At 35.7% G+C, this 23024-nt stretch overlaps 1 protein-coding gene across 1 annotated transcript in view; it reads right to left on the bottom strand.

Moving 5' to 3' along the window:
- Positions 1-23024, bottom strand: part of LOC145668309 (uncharacterized) — a 53468-nt gene that overhangs the window by 20743 nt on the left and 9701 nt on the right. The window contains exons 3-12 of the mRNA XM_081736035.1: positions 21676-21723; positions 16663-16749; positions 13861-13988; positions 11714-11960; positions 10562-10662; positions 7381-7549; positions 5405-5523; positions 4701-4857; positions 2578-2687; positions 1396-1537 (exon numbers count right to left, since the gene is read on the bottom strand). Of these exons, the coding sequence (XP_081592161.1) occupies positions 1396-1537; positions 2578-2687; positions 4701-4857; positions 5405-5523; positions 7381-7549; positions 10562-10662; positions 11714-11960; positions 13861-13988; positions 16663-16749; positions 21676-21723 (1308 nt within the window). The remainder of the gene's footprint in view (positions 1-1395; positions 1538-2577; positions 2688-4700; positions 4858-5404; positions 5524-7380; positions 7550-10561; positions 10663-11713; positions 11961-13860; positions 13989-16662; positions 16750-21675; positions 21724-23024) is intronic.

The following is a 23024-nucleotide window of genomic DNA, read 5'->3' as shown; positions in this document are numbered from 1 at the left end:
AATGACGTCCCTCGGCGATCACACTACTTGGGGAAGAAGAAAGGAATGGGACAGGAAGAAAACACCCTGTGAAAATTGTTAGGTACCATCCCGGCATTTACTTGGATTTAATGAGAACTTCATTCCCGATGGTTGGCCTGCAAAAACATTTTACACATTTTCGACCTTGTGTCCTCCCCGGGAATCGAATCCGGAACTGCTCGTACTAAAGGCGAGTGTTAGCGATTACGCTACGAGGGAGTTAGATCATATCCCATTTTTTTTTGGGGGGGGGGACTTTTACCCCTTTATCCCCTTAATCTGCCTCTAATTCCTTTTCTCTGCTATTTCTTAAAATTTTATTCCAATGATTTGCATTAGAAATCGAATTTTATTTTAGTTAATTTATTTTGTGTTATTCTGTGTGTGCAACACAATAATAGACGCTAGAAACCTCTTATGCAGGATACTGTTATTTTCAGTTTCAATTTGTTTATATTACCTATCATTATTCTTGGTTCAAAACGATTCTCTCTCTCTCTCTCTTTTTTCCAAAATTTTACTCTGGTTTGTAGTCATTCACTGTTAGTGTTTATCGGGGTACGGTAGCTCAGTGGTAGAGCGCTTACCTCTGGTGTTTGGGGTTCCTAATTCGATTCCCGGGCAAGTAAGATTATGGTGGACAACAGTGTCCATGGGTTTTCTCGGGCGCTCCCGTTTCCTCCCACATTATCATTCCAATACTTCTTCCATCATCATTCAGTTGCCTTAATCATCCGTCTCCCGTAGTCTGAAGGGCACCTTGGAAGTGTTTAATGTTGTCAAGTACATATATTTCTGTGGTGAAAACTAATATAGATGTGAAGTCTACTCATTATATAGATATATATGATATAGGGATTACGTAGTTTCTGTTGTTTTCTATTAGATAAAAGAGTAATTGCTAAATAGATTACGGAGTTAGCACCTTTTCCCCCCTTTTTTTTTTTCCTATGAAAATTATCCTCTAAAGATCCTACCCTTGGTCATAACAGTTTTTTCTTCAGTTACATTATCACTTGTGAAACTGAATTAACTTCAACGCGTAAGTACAGAAACAATTATAAATATTTATTCACACTACAACATCATAATTAATAATAATCTTGAAAATTTGTTAATGCTTTTTTGTTTCCGAGTTAGTTTTCTTATTTAATATTTTAATTCTAAAAGTATTCGAGAATAAAAATGTGAAAAATTAAATCATCATAGGGATACGATGAAAAATAACTATCTTCCTACAGTATGTATGTTTTGGATTAATCGTCTTATTCAATTCACTGATTTTTTTTTTTCCTTTCTTTCTTCAAAATTTTCAAGGTTAGTATTAACTGTTATCGCCTCTTTCAGGTTTAGACGTTATTACAATTATCTTACCTGTATGATGAAATATATGAGCCCTAAGTTGAGAGGCTTGAATGAAACTTTTTCCACAATACTGACAAACATGAGGCTTTACTCCTGTGTGCGTCTTCACATGCCTATTTAAGGTTTCTTTGGCAGCAAATTTAGAGAAACACTGAAAACAAATCATACATATTACAATATTTTTACTTAATACGGAAAGGAATTCAGTTCAATATAATTTCCTACCCATGAAAGGAAAAATAAACTTTAAATAAACCCTACAAAGCTACTAGATCCTTTTCAATAGTCGTTCAGGTGAACTTAGCTTTGAAAGAGCAATGCGCTCACTAAGCTCTTATAATTTCCGTCTCTACTGGAGGTTGATTACAAAGTTGTTCGCAGTAAAAGGATTTACGAACTTACTTCTCAAACTGGGCAAATTATCTCCACTAATTTTCACAGCACACTGGGCTCCTTGGGCTGGTTATAAAGAAAAGGAAAGATAAAATTACCAGGTAGAAACACGAAGATATCGCTTAGACGGAAAAAATAAATTCTCTGTCTTACACGGTGAAGGAGAAAAATGTATCTGAATTTGTAGGTCTAGGCAGCGTTTTTGTTTTTTCCTATTGATTTTATCTTTCCTGTTATCCCTAATAATAATAATAATAATATAAAACGATGGGTCTTTAAACTTAGTGAAGACAATTTGGTCAATTTGAGTGGTACGTTCGTAACTTTTTCTTTTTAGCATTCAATATTCTTTACTTTTATGCATTACCAAGAAATAGCAGCAGCCCATTTTGATCACATACATATAATGAATTACTTTATTTAAAAAAAAAAAAAAAAATCGCTAAAACACTTCATCAGATAGGGGAGTAAAACACTGAAAGAAAAAGAAAAATTGAACAGAGAAACCAAACAAGTACTATCACCACTACCCATGCAACAGTAATAGTCAGTGCACAAATGTATAGCGTTGCTAACCTATATAATATATAGACTGCGTATTGATGTCCGTGGTGTTTACATTATTTTGATAACTATCCTTAACTGCATATTTGAATATGCACGTCAGATGCAACTTTAGTTTATACTTCAGGTACACTTTCAGAGGCCGTTATTGATAAATACTTCTGGAAATACTGCAATTTACTGCTGAATGCACTCCTTTCACACTAACTAAAAATGAACGTTGCTGTCACCTACCTCTTTACACTCGTAAGGTCTTTCTCCAGTATGCATTCGACGATGCTTCTTCACGGCACCACTAGAAGGAAAACCCTTCTGACAAAATTCACAGATAAAGGGGCGTTCTCCTAAAAAATAAAAATGAAATGAAAAAGCATTTATTAAATAAACAGTCACGATACATACTTTTTAATGAAATACTACTCAAACTCTACTTAAGCACCTGTATTATTAATTTATTCGTATACGTTTCGATGACTGCTTGCCATCATCATCAGTGCGTGCTAATTAAGGAATATTTACATTGATTCATGGATCCACAATAATGATAAAACTTTCAGTCCTCATTGTTTATTGCTAGGAAACTTTTCTTTGAATTTCTCAATATTTGGAAAATCTTAAAAAATGGACTGAAGATTGGTAAACACTCTTACAAAAAGCCAGTAATCAGGAGAAAAAAAACTAATCCTTCCACAGATACAGGGTGTCCGAGAAGTCCTTCCCTGATTACAGAAATTGATAACTCAGGCTAGAAATAAGATAGAAATATGAAACTGATGTTGAATTGTTTACAAACTATAAAAGTTTTTGTCTGTGTTAGGTTTGTTCTGTTTTACCAAGTCTCAATTTTTTTTGTTTTAGGTTTGTAGTACGTAAGTAAGAAGCCCAAGAAGCCATGCCAACCAAATCAGGAGAAGGCACAGTGTGTCCTGTGGTACCATGAGACACGATCACCAACCATGGTGCAGAGACAGTTCCAGACAACATTTGGGAGGACTCCACCTGATGTCAAGAGCATTAAAGCCTGGTATGAGAAGTTCAAGAACACAGGGTCGGTTGCTGACCTTCCGAGGTCTGGTCGACCAAGAACCTCAGCAGACACGGTGGAGGCTGTGCGGCAGTCTTTTCTGAGAAGTCCTAAGAAATCGGTGCGCAGGGCCTCACGTGAATTACAGATGCCAAAAAGCTCTATCCATGACATTTTACACAAACGTTTATTGTTTCGTGCTTACAAAGTGGAACTCGTTCAGGCCTTGTTGCCCGACGACGGTACACGTCGATATGACTTTGCGGTCGAAATGCTATCACGTATTGAGGACGATAATGGTTATCTCAGACGAATTGCCTTTTCCGATGAAGCGACATTCTTTGTCAGTGGAGTAGTGAATCGCCATAATGTACGCATTTGGGGTTCAGAACCCCCCAGGGAGGTCAGGGAGTTCACCAGAGGCAGTTCAAAGGTGAATGTTTGGTGCGCGTTATTGCACGATCGAATTATCGGGCCATTCTTCTTCGCTGAGGATACCATCACATCTGCAGTGTACCTGGATATGTTGCAGCTGTATGCTGTTCCTCAGCTGCTTCAGTATCGCCCCGATGTCGTTTTTCAGCAAGACGGTGCACCACCTCATTGGGGTTTGGACGTCCGTGCCTATCTCGATAGGACATTTCCTGGGCGATGGATTGGTCGTGATGAACCAACAGCTTGGCCTCCACGCTCTCCTGACATAACCCCATTAGACTTCTTTTTATGGGGTTATGTCAAGGATGAGGTCTACCGAACACGTGTACCAGATCTTGAAACCCTGCAGCAACGAATAACCACAGTCGTTGCATCGATCCCTCCACTGATGTTGGCTAATGTGTGGATGGAAACTGAATATCGCCTAGATGTGCTACCAAGGGTGCTCATGTGGAAGTGTACTGATGTGACCAAAACTTTTATAGTTTGTAAACAATTCAACACCAGTTTCATATTTCTATCTTATTTCTAGCCTGAGTTATCAATTTCTGTAATCAGGGAAGGACTTCTCGGACACCCTGTATAAAGTTTGGAGCAATAACTTCGATTTTAAGGCAACGTATATCGATCCTGGACCAAGGAAGTCGATTCGACAAATTAAGTTCTATCTAAATAACTAAATTTCATTATCTGATAAAATTTCTTAAGAAATTAAGCAATGTGTTTTTACCTCATTTCCGGATTTGTATTATCCCTTTAAGTATCAGAAGTATTAGGTTCAAGGTTAACAATTATTGGAAGTTATTAGAAATACCTCAACATTACTATCATGATTGCAACTATGTACTATGTATTTAGTGCAGAAAATTTATGAAAGAAAGCATTAAAATTAACAAACCTGTATGTGTGCGGATATGAACCTGCAATAGTGAAGTTCCGTGGAATTCTTTACCACAAAATTCACAAGAAAATTTCTTCTTTTTCTTCACCTGGCCTGCATGTGCTCTCAGATGTTCTCTTAAATTGTCCTTGCGACTGAACATTCGTCCACACACCTAGTAATAAGGAAATAAAGAAAATTCTAATAATATCAGTCAGAAAAACAATAAATCTAGATATTAATTGTATAGCAATTATAGGAATCAACAGGTATTTTGCTTACAGTATAGATGTGAATTTAGTAAATATTGTAGAAATTAAAAAGGCTTGATTAGATTGGGAAATCCATTAACTACTAAGGCAGTCTGCTCCCTAACCAATCACGTATTTCCATCGTGTATCCAGCAAACTCGATGAGAGGAAATAGGTAGTTGTGTGAAAAAGCGGACAAGGCATAGTAGTTTTTAGTATACTGTGATGGTATTTCGGATGCCCGGGTTCGATTTTTCACTGTTTGAATTTTCATTAATTCTATCTCCTGATAAAGTATGAAGTCGACACAAACGAGTGACCAAACCAAACAAAGCAAGTTTAATTTACGTCCTGAAGAAAGTGTAATTATATTTTATAAGATACCCCAAACTGAGTTTCTTACATATTATGATCAATATATTTAAGACAAATATAGTTTACAAGAAATATATTATTTTAATCGCAACTTACCTGACATGGGTGGGCTGGTTTAGGAGTACCGTCACAACCTGTCTGGATAATATGACGTTCCAAGTGATACTTTCGGCTGAACAATCTCCGACATCGTGTGCACGAATAAGGTTTCAAACCTACAATGTATTATTATGTTACACACTGAAAACTAAGACCTATATTTCTGCTTTGAAATACAATTCAAATAACTAATAAAATAGTAATAAAAAATCTATAAATATAATAATAATAATAATAATAATAAAAACAAGTATCGGCTATATCTTGTAGTATATTCCGGTGTATTAATACTTTCAATCATAAGGCCGGGCAGGACATGGGGTAAATTATTAATGCAAACAGACGAAGCCCGAACCTAGTTTGGTAATATTCTAGCAATTACACCCAATAATATTAATAATTGTTCTATTCATCTTAAAATAGAATCAACAATAGTTCGCATGCCTACACTTTCCTTATTCATGTAGGATATGCATGCCTACACTCTACTACCTTATGCATTTTTAAAAAATACACTAAATTTATGGGAGCTTGAACTGCTTCCGTGATACGAAGCCTGCTAGAAAAGTCCTTGTGATCAACACAAAAAAAGACACGTGAAATTTTGGAAATGGTTTTAGTTTTTTTATTCTAATAGTATTAATCAGTAATCGATCGATCCACTTTCGCATATGCACAAACCAGTTTGAAAACATTTTCTCCACTCTGGGGCTGCTATCTCAGAAACCTCTGTTTGGAATGCGTCAACAACTGCTTCAGACGACACAAATTGCTCACTATGCTTCTTATTTTTCATGTGTGGGAACAAAAAGAAGTCATTAGGTGAGTTCGGAGAGTCGACATGTTTACTGGACAAAAAATTAAGTTTAGTGTGATGAATAGAAACTGACGTTTTCGTGGTGAAGAATGATGCGACAATTTGGGTTTGCTTTATGCAACTCTGACAAACAAATTTATAACACTCAAGTTATTTAGGGCTCCTCGATCTTTTAAAATGATAGTGCCGCATGTTCGGTATAACCGAAAAAACAAGCAATTATTTGCTTGGCAGCACTTCTGGAACCACCAACTTTTGTTGGTTTCGGCTCACTTTGAAACACTCAAACAGTGAACTGCTGTTTAATTGCAGGTTCGTATGAATAAATTCAAGTTTCGTCCCCTGTAACGATGTAGTACACCAAATCTGACTGACCTCGGTTTAATTTTTTGAGCATTTCTTTACACCGCTTGACAAGAGGCTGTTTTTGAGCTTCGGTCAAGTTGTGTGGAATCCAACGACTTGAAAGTTTCCATATGTTTAGGCGACTATGTAACATAGTATGTATTTTCTTCTTGTCAATGTGTAAGGATGCCTGAATCTCCATGTGAGTAATCCTGAACACCCACCTGCACAACGAGAATGGACAGAAGAATGGTACTGCACGATTGATGGATGGATTAAATAGTCGAGCGAGGAAGTCACAGTAAGCTAGATCGGGTTGAGCATGAAATGAACATTCGGAAAGCCTGGTTTGTTTCATTTACGTAACATTTCGTAAAGTATCATCCCATTGTTGCCGATATAGATAACTTCTGTAACTTAATTTGCATTCTGCATAAAATATCCTTCAAACCGATGTATATTTCATTGTATGTTTATGCTTACTTACGTAGAAACTTTTTATTATTATGCATTGCACTTACGTAGAAACTATAATATATACACACACTTCGTGTAAATTTCATACACTTTTACATTTCTGAATATAATAGGTTGTAACTACCTCAAAACGAATGTTATTTCTTGTCCACCTATCTAATAACAAATATGTCAAATGAGGGAATGGAAAAGAAAAAAATCTCAACATCAAATTAAATAACCTAAATAAAACAAATTATTAACGCAGGCACTATTAAATAAAGCTAAATTAACATAGGAAATGTTAATATAAGAAATGCAATTTTTAAATTTACAATTGAGTAAATCAATATACCTGTGTGAGTATACAAGTGCCGTGCCAGAGTTCCTTTATCAGGACAACGAGCCTCGCACTCTGGACAAGAGTATGTATCTCCTTCAAGATGGATCACCCGCCTATGTCTATCTAAACTGGACTTCAATTTGAACGTTTTCATACAGTCAACACACTCAAAATCTCCACCCTACACAACAAAAAATCAATCATACTAATATAAAGCAACTAAAACAAAACATAAGTAAACAATAACTTGAAATGGAAATAAAAAGAAAATAAAAACCAAAATGAAATGCCTGGTTTCTCACTGTTGAGCTGGTTCTATTATAACGAATAATGAAATATACTTTATTGGGGAAATGTTTTGTACAGTATGCAGACATTCGTAGTTATTTGTGCAAAACAAGGATATCTGATTTTCAAACAGATTATAAAAATTGAATCAATTTATTACTTAGTATAAGATTATGCGTCTCTTACCTCTAGCGGACTAAATTAGAAGTAATTCCTTGATTTTCATTATAAGAGATCACACAATTCTTGAGCAATAGCTGATTGTCGATAATTTACTCGAACCAAACCATGACGACATTTGTAAATGTAATCAGAATATATTAACGACGAAAAATATGTCGAAAGATCATATATATATATATATATATATACCGATTGACTGAACTCACAATGATTATACGTCAGTGCAGAAACTCATACGTAGTCTTCCAAAATATTGGAATAAAATGACTGTAAACCTACAAATTTATGTCTTATCAGGGTAAGAGTGATAGTGAAGTATACTCTCATAATGGTCTTCATTATGACACTTGCAAGAAGACCGTCCGTAGTATGGTTAATGAGACATAGCCGAAAATTATGATTAACTCCTAAACTTTAGGTTTGATTTTATTATGATATTGTCCAGAGATGAGCCATGTATCAACCGATAGATCACATCGAGCTTAAAAATGCTACACCATGCGTAGTTTCCGAGAAAATCGACAAAAACAAACTTTCATGGCGTTAAAAGGTATGTCGTTCGTTGCCAATAATAATTAGTAGTTCTGCTAGAATAGATTGTTTATAGTGTATGTACTGTATATGTAGAAAAATATATTCTTGTTAAGCATCAGATCATGTCTTCTAATATTGATACAGACATTCCTACTAGTGACACACATACTCCTAAGAATTAGGAACTTACTGCTTTATTATCCTGCAACGTGATTGATTCATAACCGTATGCAACAAGTCATTTTTGTTTCTGTGACAATATCCTTCAATACTTGAAATAATTACGAAAGCACGGTGCCCCAGTGGTAGAGGAATGCCTGTTCAGCGTCTCTTTTCATTACCGAGGATATACGAGATGTGAACCTACATTTAAAATGGAATCCGAACCATCGTAATGCGTTCGAATTGCACAGCTCTTTCACCGAGAATTACCCATGAAATACGTGCAGTAGCCATTGGACTATTGGGGAGGCTTACGAGGGATCCCTGGTTCGATCTTAGGTCATTGAAAATATCGTGTCCATGGGTGCTCTCCCGTTTTTTCATATTCTCATTTCATCAATCCTTTCACAACCATTCACTTTGGTTGTCTTCTTTAGATTACAGGACATGACAGTGGGAAGTAAAACTGAAAGATTCCAATTCATTTCCGAAGTACTGGCAAGAGGATATATCTAACTTGAACATGGTACATTATTCTGGTGACAAGAAATATCTAATATGGAAGCAAAATTACCTGACTTCTCTGTAGTTTTGAAGATCAGATATACTTTCTCTATCCTATTACCCTGTAATTTAGTTTCTGCACATCTACAACTATTTGTAAATGACAAAAATTAAAATTCCCGTCTGCTTGACATTATAACAGAAAACCAATAACTTTTATGCTTTAAGAATGATCTAGTAATTACAGTAATATATTTAAAAGTTTCTTTAAAAGCACGTAAGCTTCTTATATATGATTGTATTAGGACGAATATTTACTTTTGTGCGCTGGAATGCTGACACAGCTTCTATGTAATTTCAAGTCTTCTATGATGAACTCATAAATCAATTTTGTGTAAGGTATAAATACAAAGAACTTGAATATTTTTGAACTGCGAGTACAATAATCGTGATTAATGAACGCTCTCATAGAGTTATACCTCATTTCAATTTTAAAGATTGTTAATACTTCACCATGTTCCACTTCGCATCGTTTCGATAGCGATACTCTTTAAGAACTTTACTGTTTGCATTTAGTTTCATTCCGTTTTGTTATTGTTCCCAATTTCTTTAATTTTCTAGGTTGGTTTGTTCTTTTCTATTTTATCTGTCTTTATTCGATTTTTATTTCATAACATTTTGATTTCAATAATAATTTATTGGCAATCAAAACACGAATTCAGCATCTGAAAGTTTCTAGAGAAAAAGAAAACATACAGCAATCAAACTTTCGTTAATTGAAAACTGGCTGCTGTACACTATGAATTTAAAAAGGGAATACGGCTGATACAATTACTAGTATCTGAAAATCGAATACTTAGGATTATTGAAATGCCCACACCATCCACCCGTGGCGACTCCTGTTTTCTAGGTCAAATTCATATGGTTTTGTGGCAGTTTGCCACTTGAAAAATCACGGAATCAGAAGACTAATTAATCAGATTTACTACCGTATAAAGTTACATGACGAACAATTTTTAGTACAAATGAAATACGCAAAGTCGTAAAAGCAATCATTCTTCATTACATTTTCATTTTTTCTGTCAAAGGGTGACCTTTAATTGATATTTAAATGATATTCATTATTCTTTTTATGTTGAATGATTTAGAAACTTGATTATGCATAACTTGGGAACACAAAGCCTAATGCGTTAATAAATAGATCAAGGTGTACAACAATACCAATTTTGATCCCAATCGTATGAGTTCGGTATATGGGGTTTTGTTTTGCTATATACGACGCAAAATTTGACCGCCCGTAGCTCGGGAACCGTAAGTCTGCACAGCACAATATTTCACACAATTATATAACAGGTCAAGGTCTACCTTTACACCAAGTTTGATCTCGACTGTATCAGTTCAGTTAAATTGGTACGATATATAGTGGCCTTGATTTTTCAAGACAATTTTACTTAAAATCCATTCGAATGTAAACATTAAATTATATTATGTCCATGGTTGACCTTTATTTCCGAATTCTTACCAAATGAGCGGTTTCCAAATCTTCTCCGCAGCAATGGCATTTTCCGGGAGCTGTGGCAGAGGTTCCATCAATCAACTCATTCACTTTGTTTAAAACAACGCCTGTAAACAGAAATAAGACTCCATTTGAGAAGAAACTCTATTCTAATATTTTCATTTATCAACTCAATCAACACATGAAAGTGAAGCTCTATTACAATATACAGTGCAAATTTGTATCCCCAAGATATGAAAGCCTCAATTTAGAGAGAATTGTACGAAGTAACTTTTTCAAAAGGAAACAGATAATATTAAGAAAAACGGACTTACCCAGAAATGCGCCGTGGTTTAGTGGTATCTACTACACTTATATATATAGGAAAAAAATATAGCAATAGGAATAAAGGGACACCTGAGAGATTCAAATCGACAAGATCTAGTAATCTCAGGCTTATATAAAGGCATCTATGGAAACTAAACATTCTATAAAGATGGAAATACTTCACAAGACGTCCTCACACACTGAGAGAGTTACATATAAATCCTATTTTATTAGAACCAGGAACCCACAATTAAACCGAGGTAGTAGCGTTTTAGATAAATAATGGGATAACATACTTAAATATTTAGAGTTTTCTCCTACGCATGAAGACGAAATAATTGGGACTTAATAACTGGCAACACTGAAAAATATGGATTCGACCAAAGCCGAGCCGGTTGACATCACTACCTCGAAACAGATTATATGTTTTTTATCCCTTTATTGGTAGTATTGCTGATTTAAGTTTCAATCAGATTAGTTTCCATTGCATAAAATCAAAGTGAGTATCTACTTAGACATTTTGAGGAACCAGCTACTTCCAATAGTTTCATATTCCGATGAAGTAAGTAACTAAGCAATTAATTCAGTAGAAAAATAGATGAAGTATCGTAAATTAATACTTAAAAAAATACATAAAGTAAAATCAAATATTTATAAAGCCATATTAGTTCCTTATCAGGTTGGAATGTCATAGTATCTTTTCAAATAATTTAACTAAATAAACCAAAAGCCTGGAACGAACTAACAAGAGGTGTAGAACTGCAATACCACTTCATAGAACTGTACTTTTAGTAATACGTAACATTGAATTAAAGAAATCACAAATGACAGCACGGAATAGACTAAACTTACCTTTCATTTTCTCTCTCAACGACTGATTCATTTGGTCCATATCACCATCTGGAACAAAGACATCTGGAATGATTGTTTCCTCTTCCTCTTCTTCAGTCGTCAAATGAAGGGTAGGGAGAGGTGCATCAGGTGGTGGTGGTGGCGGTGGTGTTAACGGTTTTTGCGTAGGTTCCGCCGGCTTATTGATCTTAATAACAACTGCTGGACCTTCGGCTTCCTGACAGTATTTCAGATGTCTCTTAAAGCCCTAAAATATTACAATAAGGTAAAATAAACATATATATAAGTACTTGTGGCTTATTGGTAATTTATATTCTTATGAACTATTACTCTATGCACCCAAAGAGTGTTTCTTCTACTCCTCTACATATTTTACAACTTGACAAATTTTATTATTATACTTTAATAACATTATTAATAAAGACAGTTTTTACTTTTTCAGAAAGATTGGAAAATCTGAATTTAAAAAAAATCATTTGTATATAATTTTTCTCAATATGAGGATGATGATTTTAAAATTTAATACTCCCTGACAATTATGATGGATACAATACTTCTAGCTAATAACACTGGAACTGAATGAAGAAAGAAAGATCTTGATTCAACTTCGAAATCTGTTCTTGAACAAATCTACCGACTCACTCATCACTCGATCTCCGAAACAGAAATACGACCTTGAAATTTTGCAGAAATAACCTTCTTGTACTCTAGATTGCAAATAAGGCAGGAGTTTGCGAGAGTCGACTCCTAAAGGAAGGGAAGGGGGAGTGAGGGAGGTTTAAAGGTTTTTTAAAATCGTTCTCCAAATCTACGACACTATTGAAGATAGTACATTAACATTCTGCAGAAATAGTCCTACCCTAGGCCGCAGACAAACTGAGATTTTGCGAGATGCAACCCTAAAAGCGTCTCGAGAGTTTTCTTGCTGTTCTTCAGACTTCAGAAAATATTAGGTGCGGAACTTTGAAATTTTGTATACCTGTACCGTGTACCCCTGATATAACGGTGGTGCAGGTGTGTTTTCCAACGAAAAAGTGCGGTGATAAGGAAGTAGAAGAAATTTATAATTGCATTGAAAAAATGAAAAAAAAATCGTAGACATCAAAGAATGTTTTGCTCATGGGAAATTTCAACACGTCAGTAGGCATATATGAGGACCACAAATGTGTAGACAAATTGGATTGGGAAGAATGAATCCTAGAAGGACAATTGTTTGATAAGGGACAATCTCGACATGTGAACAACATCGTGACAGATGACAAAACTTGGCTGTGAAGATACACTTGTAGCTGTCAGAAAATCCCATCAGTAAAGAAGAAAATAAAAGCTGTATTTTTCAAATCAAGTCGTATTGTGGAGCGTGTCGTTTTGGATACACAAAAGACAGTCACAGCTAAGTGGTACACTGAATGATACTTATGACCACCTGGTATCTCCATCATAAAATGCTCCAGCTCAACGCGCGAAAAGCTGCACCGAATATTTGACTACTACAGAACAAACTTCTTTAACACCCTCCTTACAGTTCAGACCTTGCTCTGTTCCCTATGTGAAAATGAAGCTGAAAGGGATGCGTTTTTCTAGTGATGACGATTTTCTGAAGACTTGTGATAACGAGTGTGCCTTACTCCCTAGTGAAACTTGGTAAATCTGGTTTAAAGATTGATTTTTGAGAGTGGAGAGGTGTACTAAATGTGATGGGAATTAGTCTTTCCTAGTATCCTTTGTATATCAATCATTGTACACCCCCTTTTGAAGTCGGTGTTCTTTCACGTAGACCACACGCCTTGTACCCCCAACTCCTGTTGTGTTTGGACAATCCAATGTCCACAGTGAGTACATCTCTCATTGAATAAACAAAGGGAAATTTTGCGTATTTTTGAAATATTCCCATTTTCCTGTCTTAGAAACTAAATTTCTGAAAACGCTCAAAATACGTTCAAAACTAGTTCATCTTCCTAACTTCATGAATTTGAGGGAAACACTATTGTTGGCAATAAAATTTGAATTCTTCCTTATCCCCTGCTTTAGTGACAAAAGAAATACGCTGTTCAAATTTCATGCTTCTACTTACAATAGTCCTGGAACAGGATGAGTCAGTCACTTTTATTCTTCTATATAATAGTATAAGTATTGTGTGTACTTACTGATGTATTACTGAATGTTCTGTTACAACTATCACATTTTAAGTCTCCTGTATCAAGCACCGGTTCCATCTCCGCTAACTTGTCTACTTTTGCCTTCCTCTTTCTGCCTTTTCCAGACTTCGGAGTACCTGTAAAATCACAAGCCGTATCAAAATTAGCTACGTAAAACAAGCGATAAGATTACGGTACTCATGAAGAAATAAAATAACATTTTAAAAAATGCAACTACTATCGAAAATTTAAAAAAGCTAAACTCAACCTCTGTAGTTTAGGAATGCGAAAGACGTATTCAAACTAGTCAGGACAGACATTGGCTGCGAGCAGCCAAAATTAGTCTTAAGGAAACGAAACGATCGAATAGATTATATAAAGCAATTTCAAAATATGTTTTAAGTACTCAAATCAAGGGTCTAAGATCAGCGCGGCACGTGGTACACACGAAAATACGTGCGGGGTGCACAGAATATTGGTTGGAAGGCTACTAAGATAAAAACATCAAAGTAGGAAAACCGAAGCTTACTGGATGTTTACAGAAACTGTTCAGAAACCATATTAGTACGACGGAATAGTATAGATAATAAAAATAATAAAAGAACAACATCCAACAGTCTAATACATTTCTTAATTTCTTTCTACGATTTGATTATGAACCATTAAATATTGAATGTGTCACATTCTACTCGAAATTCCATTCATGTAATACCAAGGCTAACCATGAACTATTTTATATTTTTTCTTTTAAATACCTACATATAATCACAACTGCAGTGTAATCATTGTTAAGTGTTTTACTCTGAAGGAAAGAACGCCATCAACATAAGAAGCATGATCTTTTCTTTATTAACTTAAGATACTATATCATACTACCATAGTATTACAATTAAGTGTAAGAAAATTACGAATTTTAGAATAAAAATCTGCAACTAGGACGAGAATAAACTAGCTTACTGGCTTAAATTACCGGTGTCCACCAGCTTCACATTTTCACTATTGAAGGCGTACTGTACATTCTAAGACATGGCCAAAAATCAGTTATTCCTTTCACTTCTCAAATACACTATAAGAAAAGCTCCTATCTTGTGCTTGGCACTCGTAACTTTCGAGTAACCGATAGATACATTCGCTGGGTACGACCTCAGCTTCGCTGTCCGGTACAACGGACCTCATTAGTTCACAGAACCTAACGTTAAATCGTACACAAAGTATAACACTTAAAACAAACTACAGTGACTACAGAGGTTGTTCAGTCTACATTTGGCCAATTTCGACTTACCTAAAAATTTAGAAGAATCCATGGCGCCAGGTCCGTAAGTGCTCGATGTGTTTCCCTTGGTTCCTAACAATAGCCCGACAGCGTAATTTCCACTGTAATAGGCTTCTCTGAAGAACTGGGAGGGGAATCTTGTCCCATTCCCTTTGCACAGCTTTCCAAAGTCCTTTTAATTGTCAAACGCTGTTTTCCCAAAGCCCGCTTCAGCAATCCAAATCCACAATAGTCCATAGGACTTGCATCTGGAGATTTTACAGGTACCTCATTGAATGGTATCACCTGTATACCACTTGCCTCCTCCATTTTCTGTAGAATGCGAGGGACGATCGTGAGGTATGTGATGAGGCCTTGTCCATGGGAATGCGCACCAGATTGGCGTAATTTCCGTACATTGTTGGAATCTCATGCTCGTAGATCGGCCGCATGATCTGCTCCTGAAAATACTGCGAATTTATTTTGCAGTTCTTCGCCACCCTATGAATCTTCAGTTTACCTCGGTAACAGTAGCCAGTAACGACCATGAACCCTTTTGGGAAGGATTCTTTGCAGACACGGACCCACCTTCAGAAGTTCTTGGCGCCTTTCTCTCGGTACGTGATGGCTCTCGGTTTGCCGCAGTCGGAGAGGTAAATCCATGCTTCATCGAGCGTTACGACGTACATCCACCTTTGTTTTGCCAGATGTCGTACGTACAGCTTCCGGACGTTACACTTTCGTTCCTTTTGGTGGGCATCCGTAAGAAGATGGCCGCGAGCTTTCATGACTTTTTCCAGGTTGAGTTGATGGTGTAGCGTCCGGCCCACAGACCCGAAAGACACGTCAAGACGATTAGCCATACACTTTTCTATTGGCGGATTTTCTTGCATTGCCATTTTGCGAAGTTTCCTCTGCATGGTGGAGGTGGCCTTGGTGCATTCCCGCTTCCTAGGCAACTTCGTTGGTGATGCAAATGGTGGAGCTTCGTTGCCCTTGTACTTTTTAATAACATCCTTTATTCCACTTAAACTGATGTTGCAACTATTCTTCTTGCACTGTTTTCAATGACAGAAACACGAAAGTGGGTGTCATAAAGAGCCGCAACATAGCCTTCCCAAAACCGGCTTAGTTTGGGCGGCATTTTGGTCACAGAGCGGAAACCCACACACTTGGGAACAAATTTAACACAACATTCACAACAATGGTCCTGTTTTGTGCGTTACTGTCGTCCGCGCGGAAATACAACTCCGTTCCCAGGAAGCCACTGCACAACACTGCAGGATGCCACAAGCCAGTTCGGGTGAGTCCATTCTGCCCGGGAGGGGGAAGGAACGAAATCGGCCAAACGTAGGCTGAACAACCTCTGTACAAATTTGCATGCAAGCGATAAATATGTTTTTTGCTTAAACGTATTACAAAGTAACAACAAAATAAGTATTTATGCACATATGCATGTAAATTATGCACATTTAAATATAAAAGTTAACAGTAATGCAAACAGACCCAGTAAAACAACAAACTTTACGAACAAGAAGTAATGAATGCCACATTTATACCTGGTGCAATTTCTTCGCTGTTTTGAAGAAACGAATTTTCTGCATTTTCCTTGTTCTCGGACTCCACAACTTCCTTTCTTGGTATACCTACAAAGTATGTTAAAATCAGAAATTAAAAGCAATGAATGATAAATAGAAATAATTTAACTTTTTCATTTTCATACACAGAAAATTCAAAATATCGACTGAACTCGATATGTGTGCGGACAAACTGTTGCATGAATTTTCCTGTTGCAGAAGAAACATTGTCCTGCATCAATTTTAGCAAATCTCTCAGTACACACTGCATTTACACATAGCTAATCAGCCGTTTTATCATTTACTTTCTCGCAACTCAAATTGACGTTTAACAGAGATTTCCGTTACACATAACAATTCGAGACTTTAAAAAAAGCAACCTTAATTTCAAGACTGTAACCTGGGAACCAAAGGTCTGCAGGGAAAAATCCTCACGTATACACTAAGATCAAGGTCTATCATTATGCTAAGTTTAGTGAAAATCAAATGAATTCACCTGACAACGTTTGGTACTTTTTTTTTCTTCCAAAGACTTGACTAATTCCAAACTCGAAATTTTGTTGACCGATAATTTAGGAACCAAAAGTCTGCATAGTAAAATATTTTACAAGCGTATTAAGGAGATCAAGGTTACCAATATGCTAAGTTTCATGAAGTCTGGATAATTTCACCTAAAGACGTACCATATACACTATTGTCCATGTGATATCGATGATGCTCATTTAAAAAACTTAACACTGCTAAATGAGAGTTCCTAACATTTTCCCGCATTCTTCTTTCTTTTCACATTCAGGCCTATTATTATATTTGTCTTTGAAGTTATGACCTGATTGATTTCAAATGAAGATACACTCTATGCACCGAAGGGTTGCAGAAAGCCTTACAGGAAATTGCTTCCCACGTTGGGAACTATTGTGGTGGAACAACAAATTTCCGAAAAAATCCGAAAGCATTTGAATCTTATTATAGCAATACATTCCGTCCATTATTACCTCGCTGTTTCATGAGAAGATAATTCTGGAATGTTTACTACATCACACTACAACAGTCAAAAGGCACAAGTTTCTACTCAGTGGCCTGCATGGAAATCATTAAGAGCGGAGGAAGGAGGAATAAAAGTACCCAAACTCATATCGTTTCAGAAAACACGCGGTTTTTGTATACGTATATTAATGGTACATGTTCACTTTTCCATAATATTTTGCTGAAAGTGGGAGATAGAGGTGTTAAATCGCGGAAAACTCCAACTTTGTACGCCACTATTCCTACTGGTAGTACATATGGATACATAGTTGTTTTAGTATATCAAAGCCTCAATTGAAATTACCTCAGCTTTTGTATTACTTAGATAAAAGAAAAAATAATAAAATTACCAACAAAGGCCGAAAAATATATATAAAAGATATTTCAATCTCAAGAACTTAAGCTATAAATTCACAAAAGGATTAATCGTCTGCTCCAACATATATTCATTCGGATTAATAACCTGGACTGGATGTACGCCATATGATCTCTAAAATGAAAATCGTTCCTGACGAGGCAGTAATAACTCTCAATTTTATCAGGTCCTGGCCTCTTACCAGTCTGTTATTTTCCGCTCTTTGCAATGAAAGGGAGAGAGAGATCAGAAATACTTCTTATTATACTCAGAAATTCGCTTGCTATCTCGGGGCAAGATTTTGACGCAGTTGTTTAAACTTTGTGACGAAGTAAGACTGTTAATTCTAATTAATTCTTATTTGAGTCAATAAACAATTTAAACGATTTCATATAGCTCATCTCCTGCTTACTTGGAGGGCATTTTTAAAATTTTGAATGCACTTAGCTGTGCTTCAAGGTACACCCATGTCCAAAATAATTGTCACATATCTATAACTGTCTTCTTGTAAGAATATAATTTGATAATGATTGTGCAGGGTACTTTTAATACTGATACTATGTGTATAATCGAGAAATGTATATTTGTGGTAAATTTCATAGGAAAAGAACTATAAATACGAAAATTAGAATGAGTAAAAGAAAATGTTGCTAAATGGACTAGGAAGTTTTGTTTTCGTTTTATTGTTCTTATTTACTGCTCTGTTGACATGAAATTTGCCACATACATGTCTTTGCTAATTATACACATACTAATATTATAAGAAATACCGGGCGAATGCGTTATCAAATTATATTCCTACAACATATTTATAGACATGCGACAATAATTTTGGACATGAGTGTACATCTCATGTGACAATCACTTTGATTTGATTTTTAGTTTACAGTCTCTTTCAGCATCGATGCTACATGAGGTGTGGATCTACAGTTTAACGTGTGATCCGAATCACATGAGCTACCACCGGGAATCGAACCCGGGTAGGCAACAATCAAGAAGTTAAATTTGTGATGCAATAGTTTGGTGATATCACCGATTTCAGTGAACAATTCCTTTCTGCTGTTGTTCCTGAAAGTATGATTGTACATTTGAGATCATTGACGTATCAACTACTCCTGTATTTTGCAATTTGTCCTGAAAATAGTAACAAGATGTAAACTCTCTTTCTAGACTCGGAATATGAACTTTCTTCTGTCGAACAAAAACAAGTTATTGAACTATTTTGTAATTCGACGTACACAATGATGTTTCTTTTGTTACCTTTACTGAAGTTTTTGGTTCCAATCTAACTGTTTATCTTGAAATTCCCAAAATAGCTGTACACATCTGCTATCTTTCACTACATATTTGTACGAAACAACATTTTCTTGTCTTGTACATTTAAGAAAAACAATTATAGGAACATACATAACATGAAGCCATATGTCTGAAATTATCCAATTCTGATCCAGACATATGGACATCTGAACAGAAGTATCATCCATTATATTAGTTGGCTCTTGAATCATACCATTAGGCTTAGCCGGCAGGGTTATACTTTCCTTAATATCTCTATTTATAAAAAATAATACATTGTCATAAATCACTCATTTTGATGTAAAATTGTTATTTATCACTTCAATTTTTTGGAATGTACCGATGTATCGGTATCGATGATATCGGCGACATTTGGGAGTGTCGGTATCGGCAAATGGACACCGATATTTACCGATACATTTTCCGAACTATTTTCAATTTCTTTGATATTAACAGTGACATTTAAATTTCATAGATTTCTTTTAAAGTTGATCTAAACTATTATCAATTGTACACTCGATTTCTTTATGTATCTGTACGCCTTTGATATGCACTATTCGTACTCAAGTGATATTGTTAGTCCCTCCATGCCAAATTGCTAACTAAAATAATCTCTGAACTCAAAAATGACTGTATTGTTCTATCTATAGTTAAAAACTGCAGAGTACAGTACAGAAAACACGCACAACGAAAGACAAGGTACAAGAGATGATGGAGCACCAAAGCGGATATACAGTAACAGCAAGTAAACAACAATGCCGCGACAGCAGTAAACAACAATGGGAATCATGAGTCACCGAAGAGTCAGGAAAAGTTCGGCTCGAGCAAAGTCGGAATAACCGGAGTGGCGGACGAGAAGGGTTCTACTGTACAAAGAAAATGCATTTAGTGTAACAAGTTATGTCGTAAATTACTAAATTGTGTTCGAATATTTCGAAACTACTACAAATGAATGGAACTTTTGAAATAGACCTTTTTAGCTTGTATCTTTACTAACTTTTTAAAAAATTTGAACAGAATATAGAATTTATTTCTTGTTATTTTTAAATTACTTTTTCAGTCATACAATTACAATCAAGTGGCTTGTAACACTGCATTTACAAACAATATAATTTTACAGTAACATTAATTTCAGAATTGGAAGAAAGTTTTCACCAGGTTTTTTGTATGTCATTTTTTAATGATATAGTTTTTATGCGAGACAAATGTGTTACTAATTTCCTTGATGTGATGAACAATCCTTTTTAAAAACTATGCGAACTGGAGATTACGAATTAGTTCAAACAATGTATGTAACTGTTGAAAACATCTCGTAAAAAATTTACTCTGCTTGAAGACAATTAGTTCTGAAGTTAATAAATAGCTTTAGCGTTTTCGACTTCGCTTAAGTAACCCTCTTATTTTTTATGATATACAGAGCAATACCTCGTTCAGTACGCATAATTTTGTATAAAATAAAAATTTGTAACGGTAGTGTCCGTTTGCATTATATGTATGTAATAGAGACTAGTAAATACAATGTAACTATCCAAGTACATCATAACTCTAAATATCAATCAATGACTCTTAGAATTAAGTTTACACTATGTAAGTATCTGCTGGTTTTTAGTTCATGCGTGTTGGATTAAGTTTGGAGGAAATATAGTTTTTGTGTGGAACCTAATATGAAATTCTGCTTTTTGCCTGTGTATGTCAAACTTTGGCCTTATATCTAATATACGCTATTACAATGTTGATCATTTCATTATTCTGAAAATTCCTGATAATATACAAGAAATGTGTCCAAAAGTACCGGTATCGGTATTTGCAGTATCGGCCTCGGCGAAGAAGTGGTATCCTATCCCCTATCAATTTTATGACATATATTTTAAAGTCACTTTTGATTTCATAGGGGGCCGTGGAGAATCAACAGTTGATGCATGGGGTCCGCGACATCAGAAATATTGGAAAACGCTCATCTAGAGGAATAATGTAAGAAAGGCACAACACAAGCTAGTTTTGTCACTCCAGCTACAATTCGGCAAGTGGGGTCGGTGTTGGAAAACCGAAATTATTCAGTTTAACCCCTTTAGGTTAAGGGAAGCGATGATAAAAGCAAGTGAATGATTATGGAAGAATTAGTGGAATGAGTAAGTGGGAAGAAACGGGAGTACCCGGAGAAAATCCACAGATACGATGTTGTTCACCACAAACTTACTTGGCCGGGGATCGAACCAGGGATTCCACGCACCAGAAGCAATCGCCCTACCACTGTTCAAGACTCCTACAGACTGACTCATCATTACTACTTAAGTTAATTTAGCATAGAAAAATGTACCTACCTGGTGAAGGAGGAGGAACTCCCACGTCACAATCTTCTTCCACTATGCCTATAATAAAACATATATTTCAATTTAAAAATAATTATAAAGTTATCAACAAGTATATAAACTTCCTTTCCATATTTACACAGTATACATAAGAAAGCAAGATAACACAAGTACATTTTGAGTTCTTTGATTATATTTTCAATAACTCCTGCAGGTCTTAACTACTCTATCATGCGAAAGTAACACACATTATTCAAACTGAAAACTTTACAATACAATACATTGTGCTTGAAATACATCTCTTGAACAAAGAAGAAGAAAAAATCTTTAATTAGAATCACATGACATTAATACTACAAGAATCGTAAAAATCCAAAAGCAACGAAGTCTTATTTCACCCTCTCTTTACGCCATCATCCTAACTTGATAAAAATTCCTTTCCACATCTACGGATGTGATTGGATCATACCTGAAATGTACTATATCGCTGAATTTAAGTTCGTCCTCTATGCCTGTCATGCTAGTCCTCCCCCTTCAAGACAGGATAAATGGAACATTTATATCCTGAGATTTTATCAAGATCACGTTTAATTTTGTCTGTCAACATGGCAATTTTATCAGGAATATTTTCAAAGCATCTTCGGTGGTTCTAAAAATATCTATCATGTTACTGCGAGGAACACTTCTCTCTTGAATACAGGTAAAATACAGTAGCTGCTTTGGAAATGCGCCTTAATGTGTGCTCGTCTTTCCACCATTTCACTACTGGAAAACAATTCTCGGACGCTTTATTAAGCCTTGGCGTCTTCTGCCTCTAGGCAATCTACTATTCGTTTCACCGTAGGAAAACTGTTACAGTAATACATATCAGCATCCATCCACGTATCCTAGGGCACATAATAAACTCATAGAAGCAGTATGCCTGGGGCCTGCGCTTTTAACTTTCTTGTGTGACAGAGCCTTAAAAAATATTTTCTTTGTGAGCGACACAAATCTGTCAACTTCCGAGAATTTGGCTCTGACTTCTTCCGCCACTTTGTGGAGAGCATGAGCTAGACAATATGTGTAATCTTCGAGTAAAATGTTTTAATTGCACTGACAGCTTTGACAATGTAAGGCGCTTCATTAGTCATAAAGAGAAAAATCATTACGCCTTATCTTTTCAGTTCACAGGAGTATCATTGATCTATTGAAGAGACGACATACAGCTGAATAGCTGACAGATTCCAAAACTTCAGTTGTGACAAGAATATTTCACCAGGGTTGTCTACTTCCAACGTATCCAGTATTACATTAGCTTTCCACATCATTGGTTTCATAATTGGAGACAAAAATCTTTCTGGAAGCTCGTTCTTTTATTC

This window comes from Thermobia domestica, chromosome 13 (genome assembly GCF_964235325.1).
Source record: "Thermobia domestica chromosome 13, izTheDome1.hap1.1, whole genome shotgun sequence".
NCBI lineage: Eukaryota > Metazoa > Arthropoda > Insecta > Zygentoma > Lepismatidae > Thermobia > Thermobia domestica.
This window is presented reverse-complemented; position numbering and strand designations above follow the sequence as displayed.